General features: G+C 42.6%; 1 protein-coding gene across 2 annotated transcripts in view; it reads right to left on the bottom strand.

Annotated features, from left to right (window-relative positions):
* Window positions 1-535: 535 nt before the first annotated feature.
* The window catches only part of PRKCB (protein kinase C, beta), a 553,123-nt gene continuing 540,953 nt past the window's right edge, over window positions 536-12,705 (bottom strand). The window contains exon 17 of one of the 2 annotated variants that reach the window (XM_006902042.1): window positions 536-1,114. In XM_006902042.1, coding sequence (XP_006902104.1) covers window positions 962-1,114 — 153 coding nt within the window. In that variant the 3' untranslated portion in view covers window positions 536-961. Of the gene's footprint in view, window positions 1,115-5,435; window positions 6,471-12,705 lie in introns of those variants that run through there. The other variant, XM_006902041.1, reaches the window with a different exon arrangement.

Genomic DNA, 12,705 nt, shown 5'->3' with positions numbered 1-12,705 from the left:
CTCTAGTGGCCTAGTGGGTGACGGGTTGCACTACCACTCCAAAGATAGGTGGTTCAAATCTGCCAACTGCTCTACAATCTCCTTCTATGTGATTTCCTGCCTCTGAAAATCTGCTGGAGAGTCAACTATGAGTTGGTCCTTATTTGAGGGCATAAAACAACAAAAACAAATACCTTTTAAAGAGAGTGCTATCTCTGAAGTCTGCCAAATTATTATCACATGAGAATGCAGAACTCAGGACTGTCGGTCCCGACATTTTTTCCAAGTGAGTCTGAAAATTCAGATATTTACATAAAATTTACATAAAATATTCCATTTGAAAATGTTGATGACGAGTTCAATTGAGAAAATTCTGTGTGAGTCAAGCAAAGTTCACCCCATTGTCTTACCCACCTGTGGATCCCTAACTTGTAGTCTCTATGGCACAGAGTCGAAAAAAACAGTCATATAAACGCAGATGTTGCATATATTAATTCAGTTTAATCATATCAATTCTTAAACAAAAAAATTCCTCCAAGAGACAATAGTTCACAATAACTGCAAAGCTTACTCACAACTTTTAAAAAAGACCGGTCATGCTTAGCATTCAAAGAAGAGATTATAGAATAACTGTAAAAACTTTTACCAGGAACATCAGCTTCTGACTTTAAAAATTACAAATACTGAAAGCATTTTGGTATCAGACACAGAAGTTTTAATGCTGTCTGTTCATTTGATGAGTTTCTGGATGTTTGGAAAAGTTGTATCTATATAGTTGGATAGAGCACTTATTCTAAACTAAACATTTTCAAATGTAGAAAACAAACTAGCACGCTATACATACAAAGGAAAGCCCCCTAGGACAAGCTCTCCACATGTTGAATGCCAGCATATGCACCGTGAATCCTGGAAGACTAGAAATGATACATACACTTGGCCTGAAAGCTGACACTCGAGGCTCAACAGTGGAATTTGCATTCACCTACACATTAATGACAAACTCTGGATTTGTATAGGAGAAGCCAGCAAATTCATTTTGGTCCAAGTTCATGATGAAGAGTTTATCAGTGGGAGTGAGTTCCACAGGCTGTCTTGTGAACTCTTTGTCGAAGTTGGAAGTGTCTCGCTTGTCTCTCTGCCAAATGGAAAGCAAAAACATTAACACAGCACAAGGAGGAGGAAATATCACCAAGACATGCTGGTTACCAGGAAGCTGATGACATCTCAGGGGCACAGTCACAGAGAATCCTGTGCTCGCAGGATTTTAGCAGTTGCATGGCACACACTTATCCCTGGCTTTCATTCCACACTGTGTGTTAGCTTCAGGGTAGAGTATTTGGTAGGAATGTTCTCAAAAAGGAAATAAGTCATTAAATTTTTTAAACTATTGTGATGAGTGAGTGTGTGTGTGTGTGTGTGTGTGTGTGTGTTTTCTCTTTGGCTTTCAGATGAACCAGTTGGAAACTACTTCTTCATCATGCTCAACACTCATAGAATTAGTCACAGGGTAGATAGAACGTCCTGGAGAAAGTCGTCCAACTGTGACTCTTGTGGCAAGGAGGTCTCTTTCTTTGAAAAAGAGAGATCCTTCACAGTCACTCAGTTCCAAAGAAGGCAGCCTGGCTTCATGGAAGGAAATGACTATTGCCAGCCCACACTCACTGGCACAATCGAGGCTTTGAAGGGGCTGCTCAAAACCTTCTCTGCTAGACTAGCATCTGTGTCCTTCTCAGCCAGGGGCTCCCTCCAAGGATGTTACCAGCATGCATAAAGTTAAAGTGTAAGCGATAAACCCAAAGCCTAAAGTAAGATCTGGAAGGGCAACTAAAAAGCCCAAATAAAACCTAACTTGATTCTTCTAGTTGCTCTGGCATTTCTTTTGGTTCCTTACAGGTCTCGGTTTACTAAGTAGTCTGACATATGTTTCACTAGGGGGCTATCAGAGTGTGGACTAATAAAAAGATCTATTTGTATGCTGACACTTCATCTCACATATTTTGGGCATGTCACCAGGAGACCAGTCCTTGGAGAAGGACATTATGCTCCGCAGGGTGGATGGTCAGTGCAGGAGAGGAAGAGCCTGGATGAGATGGACTGACACAGTGACTGGGTCAGTGAGGGCTGGTGTGTCAGAGACAGAGAGATTGGCTCAGGATGCAAGAGGGTTCAGAGCTATTGTTCATAGGGTCACTATGAGTCGTAGTCGCCTCAATGGCACATAACAACAACTATCAGTGTGTTGTATATTTTCTGGTTCCTTCTCAGTCTGTCTTCTGTTTCTAGTCTCACCACATCCACCTGTAAGGCAGGTAGATCCCACTTGTCGTTACCTGACATGAGAAAAGTTTGGCACAGAAAGGTGAAGTAACTTACCTAATCTTACTCTATGGGTTGCATTATTCCCTGAACACACTGTTACTAATTATTCTCTGCCTCTTCTCTTCTGACTGGGAGATTAGGGGGAGTTGGAGGTCCAGCCTCATGGCTGTCATATCACAGGGTGGCCAAGGTCAATGCATTCTCAGACAAGTGTCTGGGTGTCATTGGTATTAGCCAATCTGTTCGGCTGACAGCAGAGCTGTGGCAGGCTATAAAGAGGGAAGGGTCAGTGAGGATTGCTGGACTTGCTATAGTTTGGTCAACTACCATTCACGTCCCTGGTGGACACTGACTAGTCATTGAGATTTCTCACTGATGGACTCATTCTCTCATCTAGAAAACCTTTCAACAAGGATTGGTTTCTGTTTGCTGCTCCCCAAGAGATAGGTATAAAAAGGTCCTATTTAAAAAGGTGCATGTGTGGTGGATGGGAAGGAGGCTAGGGAATGTGAACTTGGGAATGCAATTAGCTAAGTGTGGCCAGGAGGGAGCACGCTGAAAAAATGCAGATGGTGCTGCTTTCCACCATGGGCACAGTTCAATCTTTTCTAGACGCTGGGCCATCTCCCACTGTGGCCCACCCGTCTTTCTTTGTCTTGTCCTGTTCTGCACTGGGAGAGGCTCCATTCCCTCATACTAAGTGTGCTATTTCAGTGTTGGGATAAAGGCTCTAATGCCACCTCTTCACTTTGTGTTGACTGTGCAGCCATCTCCTGATCCTTCCCACAAATCTTAAATTAATTCACTGACTTAATTGTCATTAGAAATGTCCTTGTTTGCTTCTCCCTGCTTTTTTAACACTTCTCTCCAAGAGAGCAGGTCTCTTGTCTGTTTCTTCATGATTGTATTTCCAGGCACAAGAAGAGAGCTTGACTACACAGGAGCCCGTTCATAACTGCCTGGTGAATGAATAAAGCTTTGACTATAGAGAAGCTCCTTTTCTTCTCCATCTTACAATCAGATGCTCTCAAGCCAGGGACTTCCCTGATGCCTCGTGGTTTTCCACGCTAATAGCTTGCTGTGTAAAATGAAATGCATTCCAGAAAAGAAGACTCAAAAGCAAAAAAAGAAAAGAAAAGAGAAGCGCTATGCCTGTTGATCCTAATGGTGCTGCATATGACGCGCTGTCCATTCTGGTCTCAGTATGATCTGAACTGTGCTACTGAATTTTTGGCACTCAACATAGAGCACACAGCTGGGGCTCCATAAATGCTGATTGAATGAATGAATGAAGCATAGAGCAAATGAATGAATGCAAGAATAATGTGTGAGGTGGTGGTGGGGTTTTTTTCTGGATAAATGTTTTTTTCTGCATAAAAAGTATTTGCAAGAGATTATATATGCTCAAAGCTCTGTTTCTTGGTCTTCTCTGCATCCGGGATATTGATAGAAAAGGAAAATGCAGGAATTCCTGCTTCCTTTACTTCAGCAGAAGGCTTCTCTGACCAACCCTTCACAAGATACTGTAGGGGAACAGAGACTCTAGCCTGGGAATCTCTTTCTGCAAACCATGAAATTTTTGAAAAATAATGGCAATGATCTGGAAAATGTAGAGTTCACTATGTATTTATATACACAATATATTCTCTTTATTATCTATCTATCTATCTATCTATCTATCTATCTATCTATCTCCATCCATCCTACGTTGCTCTCTAAAGTTGTCTCAGATCAATTTTTCAATGGCCTGACATTTCTTCATGGTTTTTATTTTCTTGAGAGCTTGTCCATGGAAGTCCTAGTGACCCAATCACTAGATGAAGGACCTCAAGGAACTTGTTCACTGGTGGGACTGGCTCAGAGGCAAGCACGACCTGGGCTCTTACTGCACTGTTTTACAGCAGAAAGACCCTCCTGCTGAGGTCTGGACATTGGGTGCACATTTCAGCTGGATGAGCTTGGGCAACTCAGTTTTCTCTTCCAGATGCTGATTTCTCCAATGGTCAATTGAGGGGGAGGTTTCCCCCCTTTCCCTACCTTTCTAACCTCACAGGCTTGCAACCTAGGACTTCAAGCTTGCTATGTCTTAGCCCCAGGTTATAGCCATGATGGCAGCAGCTGGGCTGATCACAAAAGCCTAGAGCAAGAAGAACAAGGCTAAGAAGGAATGAAGTGTGCAGAGGTCCTGCCTTAAGCAAAATTTCCCATCAGAGTTTTCTTCCAGATGAGAAATCTCACTTCCAGGACATTTGTCAAGTTTTCAAAATTCCCTTGATCTTCTCTCAGGAGACCCAGAGCTTATGGCAATCCATTGAATTATGGTAAGAATTCTCACTTAGGGCTCTGAGGGAGTCAGGAGGTAGCAAACAGGAATGAGGAGTCACCTGCTGTCCTCTGCTCAGACAAAAAGAAAATTCTTCCCTCAAGGGACTTTCAGGGTCTCCGGGTCTCACAAAGCCAGTTGCTAGAAAGAATATTTAGTCTTAGTTTGGAGGAGTGACAATGTTGTTAAGAAAATCATGAGCCCTAGCCATGTTCTTAGCTGGCTTCTAAACTTGAATCTGGTGGGAATGGGGATGGTGAGCTCTAATCATCTAAGAGTCCAAGGTCACGTTTGTCCCAAGCGTCCCTAAAAGGCCCTGCATCTTTGACTGGCTGAACAACAGTGCTGAGACTAAGGTATGAATTGAGTGCCTTTTTGCCCTGAAGCTGCAGGGAGTCCCACTCTGAGTGTGACTCTATATTTTTCAAAGAGATCAGTGTTCCTTGAAATACCATTTCGTCCTTTTTTTTCCCTTTGAATCATCTCAATGCTAGAAGAAAAATGGCATATAACAGATAGTCAGATACAAATGGACATCCCACAGACATCTTGCAAAACAACATTAACGTTAAGAGTACAAACGTCTTTGTTTCGAGAAATGAGGTCTTTCCGACGATTTCAGTGGCTTTCCAAAGCCAGCCACAAACCTAGGCGAATCCGGAGCCCAGAGACATGGGTCTGCTGGGCTCCAGAGTGGCCTTCTTGCTTAAATCACAGCTGGTCATTGTGGTCAGTAACACTTGGACACATATTTTTACAGCATGGGAGAGAAAATGAGGAACCTTTTTTTCTCAGGGGGCAGGGAAGAGGGACAGCATTTGAACAACAGAAATAAAACCCCAAAGCAAACAAAGTTTGAAATGTAATGCAAAATTGTGGCCCTTGGGGAGCCTTTCTAGAGTGACCATGTACTTTCAAAAAGTGGAACCAAATGCCCTTTTGAAGTAGTTTGGGGGTGAGGCAATTTGGAACATCCAGCATCAGAAATCTGAGTGCTGAGGCAGCACCTGGGTTGGATGCCCTTTGGCCCCTTGCAATACTTTTAGATAGAAACTATCTAAAAGCACAGACTTGGAATTTTAAAAGGAATTAGATAATCTTCTTAACTTTGGGTTTTGGAAGTAAATAAAATTCTTCTCTTCTGTCTGATCTTTTCAAAGTCACAGAGCCTCCAAAACCACACAGAACAGAGGGGCTCCCTCAAGGCCAAAGCAACCATGTGACCTGGGTGCAAGCAAAAATTCCAAGTCCAGAAGCAGGAGGATCCTCCCAGCAGCCAATGAGCTACGCTTTTTTGGTCACAGGAATCGAGATTGGATGGCTTGAGGTTGGAGAGCGTGTAAAATGGGGCCACTGAACAAGAAGGCTTGAAGCAAGCAAGCGTTTCCTCTCCCTATTGGATCTCCTCAGTGGGCATGCTGGAGAAATAAATTGTAGGAGGATGTTGCAAACGTGTTAATTATGCAGCAGCAATTTTGTGTCTGTGCATGTGTGTGCACGAGCCATCTGCATAATCCAATCTCAGAGAGATGCTCCAAACTACCTGAGGATATTTGGGTTTTGAAATATGGTCACTCTAGTCTCATCAGCAAATAAAACATGGATGCAACTTTGCAATGGAAGAGAATGTCACCATGAGAGTCGTTGAGTTTGAATGACAGCAATGAAGGACGGAGATCTACGCATCTACTTAGCTCTTGACTTCAGCTTTTAAAAATTCAGAGTTAACAAAGGAAAATCCTTCGAATTCTGATTGGTCAATATTCCTGATGACTTCCTGGTCGGGAGGTGTTAGGACTGGTGGATGGCGAGTGAAAAATCGGTCGAAGTTTTCAGCATTTCGCCCACACTATGAGAGGGGAAGAAAAGAACTCGTGGTGGGTGGGGAAAAAAAAAGCTGAAACAAAACAAACTAAACAAAATCGGATATGGTTTCCTTTAATCCCACCCCTTTTACCACCTCAGGAAGAGGTTCCATTTCAGGTTTTGCTGTTTTTGTGTCGTATTGTGTTGTTGTTGTTTTTCTTCCCCAGTGATCAGAGATGAGTGCAAAATAAAACGAAAACCCTCATAAACTTGGGGACATGACTTTGGGTTCCTGACTCAGTGGCTGTGGTTGATAAATCGCTCTGGGCTTCCTCAGGAACCCTGTGGCAAAGGCATGAGATGGTGGGGCTGGCAGCATGGGGTATGTCCCTCCTTCCCCTCAGGAGGGAGGCAAGCTCATCTGTTGAGGGAGATGGGGTTAAGACACTTATACATGCGGTACCAGATGCAAATGAATGACCCATTTATACATCACCTGGGGAATTTCAATATCTAGCGGCAGATCTTTCACAGTGCTGTCCGCGGGCTCTCAGTCTCGAACCACCCGTGCCTCCTAGCTCAACAGAGTCCAGGAGTTTACCAACTCCTGTCAATGGAGACTGACCTGCAGGTCTGGAGCCTGTAACGTCTGTGGCACCATGAGATCCTGGTGAGCTCATAAGCTATTAACCCTGAGTCACAAGGTACCAGGATGTGAGCTCAGCTGGCTGTTCTGCTGCTAAGGAAGGAGGGGTGGGATGAGGCAAAACAGAACAGCTCCAGAGAGAGAGAAAAACATCACCATTTCACAGCCCTCCTGCCAGACATTCTACCCGAAATGGTGCTGCTCAAAGTCAGAAATGTTACACAACTGTGCATATGCATACACGACGTGCACGCTCGCACAAACACACACTCACACACACACACTCCTTCTCAAAAAGAAGAGACACTCATGGACACTGGAGGTCCTTGAACTTGGCTCTAAGTGCAAAACGCATCTGAACAAGATCTTGGCCTACTTCTTCAAGTACAATGTCTATAGGAGGTAGCCACAACCTAATAACGCAGTTGTTGTTGTTGCTGTTGTAGACTGTTGAGTCAGAATCAAATTATAGGCACATCCTCCAGCAGGTTTTCAGAAGCTCTAAATCACACAGAAGGAGACTGTCCATCTTTCTCCCAAGGAGCAGCTGGTGGTTTTGAACTGTGTGCCTTTGGGTTGACAGAGCAACTCATTACCATTAAGCCACCAGAGTTCCCTAAAAAATGTAAGTAATGACAATAATGGCTTGCAATCCCAAAGGCACACAGAATCCATGAGCTGCTCGGTGGGGGAAAGATGGGCAATCGCTTCCTGTGTGCTTAACGGCCTCTGAAAAGCCTCTGGAGGGTCAGCTAGGAGTTGATGACACACAACAACAACACTACTTCTCTGACAGTTTGTTGGGCTGTGGTGGTTTGTATGTTGCTGTGATGTTAGACAGGCCAGGCAGGAAGCAGAATGGATCATCCATTTCTGAAATAATGGCCTCTTGCAAAGCCTAGAAACCGCAGTGGAACATTGTTTGATAAAGTGGCAGAAGACGGGGCATCATGCGGAAGGAACTCAAACTATAACTGAGGAAGAGCGATCTCTTCAAAGCAGAGTCCACCTTCATGATGTGGATGCACCGGAGTTTTAGTCACTGAATGACTTTCGCTTACTGATCTTGCACAGCTGGGAATGAGGAGGAAGAGATGCAAATATCCACTAATAACGGGAATCTAGGATGTATCAATATGAATCTAGGAAGACTGGAAGTAGCCAAAAAGAAAACAGAACGCATAAAGATCATTAGTGAATGGAAGTAGATTGGTATTAGCCATTTTGAATCGGACAAGCACATGGTCTACTGTGCCAACCAGGACATCTTGAAGGGAAATGGAATTGCATTCGCAGTAAAAAAAAGAACATTTAAAGATCTATCCTGAAATGCAATGCTGTCAGTGATAAGAAAATGTCCAAGACCTCTTAATATGACGATTTAAATTTATGCACCAACCACTAAAGACAAAGATAAGGAAACCGAGTATTTTCACTATTTTCTGCAGTTCAAAATGGATTAAACATGCAGTCAAGATGCTAACTTAGTAGTAACTAGTAAGAATGCAAGTGTTGAAAACAAAGAGGAAGAAGGATCAGTAGCTAAAAAATATGGCCTTGGTGATAGAAAAGAGGCCAGAGGGTGCATGATAGAAGTTTGTACGACCAATGGTGCCTTCATTGCAAATATTTTTTAAAAAGAAAACATCTTGTGGAGAAACTGGAACCTTTATTCACTGTTAGTGGGAGTGTTAAATGGTGCAACCACTGTGGAAGGTGGTATGGCGCTTTCTCAAGAAGTTGAAAATAGAGATACCATTTGACCCACAAACTCCACTACTGGGAATATACCCCAAAGAGACCAAAACTGACATCCAAGCAGAAACTCATGTTTATCAAGGCTTTGTTCACAAAAGCAAGGGGCTGGAAAGAACCTAAGTGCCCATCAACAAATGAATGGATAGAGAAGCTGTGGTATATTCACACAATGAAATACTACGCTGCATTGAAAAACAAGAAACTCATGCAATATTATTCAAAATGGGTGACCTTGGAAGACATTATGCTGAGTGAAATATCTCAGTCACAAAAGGACAAATACTGCATGGTGCCACTGTTGTAAAACAGGACTGACATCAGGGTTGAGGGGAGACTGAGAAAGATGGGTTCAATAATGTATACTGCATTGAAACGGATGAAGGAGAAAACTGTTTAAAAGGGATATGTGATTAGGTATTTCTGTCATGACAGGAGTGCAGAGTGAAGGCTGCATAGTGGAGTGGACCTGGGGGAGGGATTGTAAAACAATGAAAGAATTTTTCTTTTACTTTTCAAAGAAAGGAGTGACCTGGGGAGGATAGGGGTGGGCAGGGAGAAAAGTGCAACAATGAATGAATGGAAATAAAAAAAAAAGAGAGAAAACATCTAAAGGAACTGTACATGTGGACGTTGACCGATGTTCTATGCAGGATTCAAACTGACTACAACTGTGGGAAGAGATGGTGGAGAGCTGAGGATCATCCAAACAAGACTAGGGGCTGACCTAGAACAAACCACCTATTGCTTATAAGCAAGTCTAAAGAGAGGAGGAAGAAAAGAAAAAGAAATCCATGAGAGTTGAACTATGTCTTGGCATATATCCAACCTGAATTCAGGAACCATCTCAAGAACAGATCTGAAACACTGAACACCATGAGCAAGAAGCAGATGATTTGTGGGATAACATCAAGGACATCATACATAAAACAGTAAGATGTCATTAAAAAAACAGGGAAGAAAGAAAATAGATGTTGGGGTGGGGGTGGGGAACCAACCCAGAAACTTGCTCTAAAATGTACAGAAACTAAAGCAAAAAGAATAAAGAAGTTAGAGAGCTAAATAGAAGAATTCAAAGGGTAGCTCAAGAAGCAAAAGCACGGTGTTATAAAGAATGCTCCAAGACTTGGACTTAGAAATCAAAAAAGGGACACACTCAGCATTTGATAAGCCTAGAGTTGCAGTATGTAAGGATTCTATGCGCAAAATATTGAGTGATGCAGAAAGCTTGAAAAAAAAAGAAAGAAAGAATACCGAGAGTCACGTATTAGGTCAAAACCAACTGGTTGATGTGGAATAAATCATTAAATGTACAAAATTTGATCATTCTACTTGCAGCCTTGTTTCTGTCTCCAAATCCATACTTTCGCACTCCTTTTCCTTCTTCATTGTTTCCATCTTCTGCACTCCAGTCACTAATTATCACTAACCTATCTTGATTGCATATTTGGCTAATTTCAGACTGTCAGCTGTGATAAAAGTCTTTAATTTTCTCCTCTTTAGTTATTGGCTGCTGGTGTGTATTTGAAACAGGTGCACCTTAATCTGTAAACTGACATCAGTGTTCCTGAGCACTTTGGAGAGATCTTGACAACAGATTTTCCCAATGCAAACACATCTTTTTCGTTTTTAGACTGCTTTTACCATAGCCTAGATCTGGTGGCCTGGTAGCAAGAAGCTGCGCCACAATCCCAAACGCACACGGTTTGAATCTACCAGCTGTTCCTCAGGAGGAGGATGGGCAGTCTCCTCCTGTGAGATTAACTGCCTCTGAAAACCCGTCGGAGGGTCAGCTATGACTCAGTTCTGACTCAACGGTACACAACAACAACAACATTGGTGAGGATTTTTTGTTTTCTTTTGCAATGGAAGTGATAATTAAGAAATCCAATTATTTTTTAAAAATCAAATGATAAAAAGTAATCAAATAATGTACTTCATTGGACAAGTCTGCTATCAAGGAACTCTTTAAAGTTCTAAAATGTAAAGATGTCACGTGTGCTTGACTCAAGCTGTGGTATATTCAATTAGTTTACATGCATGTAAGAACTGGACAATGAACAAGGAAAAAGAAAGAACTAAAGACTTTGAACAGTGGTATTGGTGAAGAGTGTCATATGTACCATGGATTTACAAAAGAACAAACAAATCTATCTTGGATGAAGTGCTTCCAGAGTGCTCCTTAGAAGCAAGGATGGTGAGATTTTGTCTCATGTACTCCGGATATGTTATCAAGAGGGACCTGACCCAGGAGAAGGACATCACACTTAGAAAAGTAGGTGGTCAGTGAGAAAGAAGACCTTCAATTGGACTGACTGACACAGTGACTGCTACAATGGACTTAAGCACAGCAGAGACTGTAAGGATGGTACAGAGTAGAGCAGGATTCAATGTTGTTGCATTTAGAGTGGCTGTGAATGAGAACTGACTCTACTGGCACCCACCATCAATATTTAGCATACATTTTCTATATTCCATAGTACATACCTGGCAAACTCTTATTTGCCCTGTTGTTGTTGTTATGTGACCGTCAAGTCGCCTGTGACTCATGGCAACCTTATGTACAACAGCCCTAAACCCTGCTCTGTCCTGTGCCAGCCTCACTGTCTCCGACACCCCATTACTCCAGTCACTGAATCAATCCACCTCATAGAGGGTCTCCCTTTCCTGCACTGTCCCTCCACCCTCCCAAGCATGATGTCCCTCTCTAAGGTCTGGTCCCTCCTTATAACATGTCCAAAGCATATCAGATGAAGCTTCAGAATCCTCCAAGGAGCAGCCTGCTTTCACCGTCTCCAGGATGAACCTGCTAGTTTTGTTAGCAGTTCATGGTATATTCAATACTCTTCTCCAGCACCACAGCTCAAAGACCTATTTTCCTTATCTTATTTAATCCTCTCTATGTAGCTAGTGGGAAAAAAATGGGTAATCTCTTCCCATGCAATTAACTGTCTCTGAAAACCTGCTGGAGGGTCAGCTATGGGTCAGTTCTGACTTTACGGTACACAACAACAACAACAAAAATCGTGTAACTAAGGGAGCTCTGGTAGCCAAGTGGTAAGAAGCTGCACTGCAATCTCAAAGGCACATGGTTCAAATCCACCAGCTGCTCCACAGGAGAAGATGGGCAATTCCCTCCTCTGTGACTGAGTCTTTGAAAACCTGCCGGAGGGTCACCTATGGGTCAGCACTGACTTGATGGTACATAACAACAACTATGTAACTAGGGCACTCTGGGGGCCTGATCTGTAGGTAGTTGTGCTGTTAACCCAAAAGCCATGCCTCTCTGGCTGTTCGAATCCAGCAATTGCTCAGAGGGAAAAAGATGGCATCTCCTTCTGTGCAATTTACAGTTTCCAGAAAACCTGTTGGAGAGCCAGGTGTGAGACAGCAAATGAGTTTGAGGGAGTTTTCATTAGTTTGTGTTTTAGTTTTAATATAACTAGGATATGGCCTTTATTACCATCCTCACTTCATAGATGGAGAAAATGAAGATATAAAGATCATGTAATTTGCTCAAGGTCACAGCTAATGAACAGAAGGGCTAATCAAGCCCATCCAATGCAAACTCAAGCCCCTAGCTCCACTTTCTAAGTATGGGTGAGAGTTTGGGAACAGATGGAAAAATGAACAGAGAATGTGGAAGAAGTCAAAAGATGGTGAGATCTCTAGTTTGAATGACAGAGAATATGGTTCTATCAACCACCCATGGCAGAGGATATAGGAGGATTGTTAACACGTTAACAAGATGATTGTTAACATTTTTTGACACAATGTCTTTGAGGGACCTGTGGGATGCTACTTAACTAGGAGTTAGAAGTACAAGTTCAAGAGCTTAGGAAAGGTCTGTTCTCACTTCTTTACTTCAGAGATAAAC

This window comes from Elephantulus edwardii, unplaced genomic scaffold, assembly GCF_000299155.1.
Source record: "Elephantulus edwardii isolate Elephantulus edwardi_28Jun2011 unplaced genomic scaffold, EleEdw1.0 scaffold00361, whole genome shotgun sequence".
In the NCBI taxonomy this organism is placed as follows: domain Eukaryota; kingdom Metazoa; phylum Chordata; class Mammalia; order Macroscelidea; family Macroscelididae; genus Elephantulus; species Elephantulus edwardii.
The sequence above is the reverse complement of the archived record's forward strand: the minus strand, read 5'-3'. Positions and strand labels throughout refer to the sequence as shown.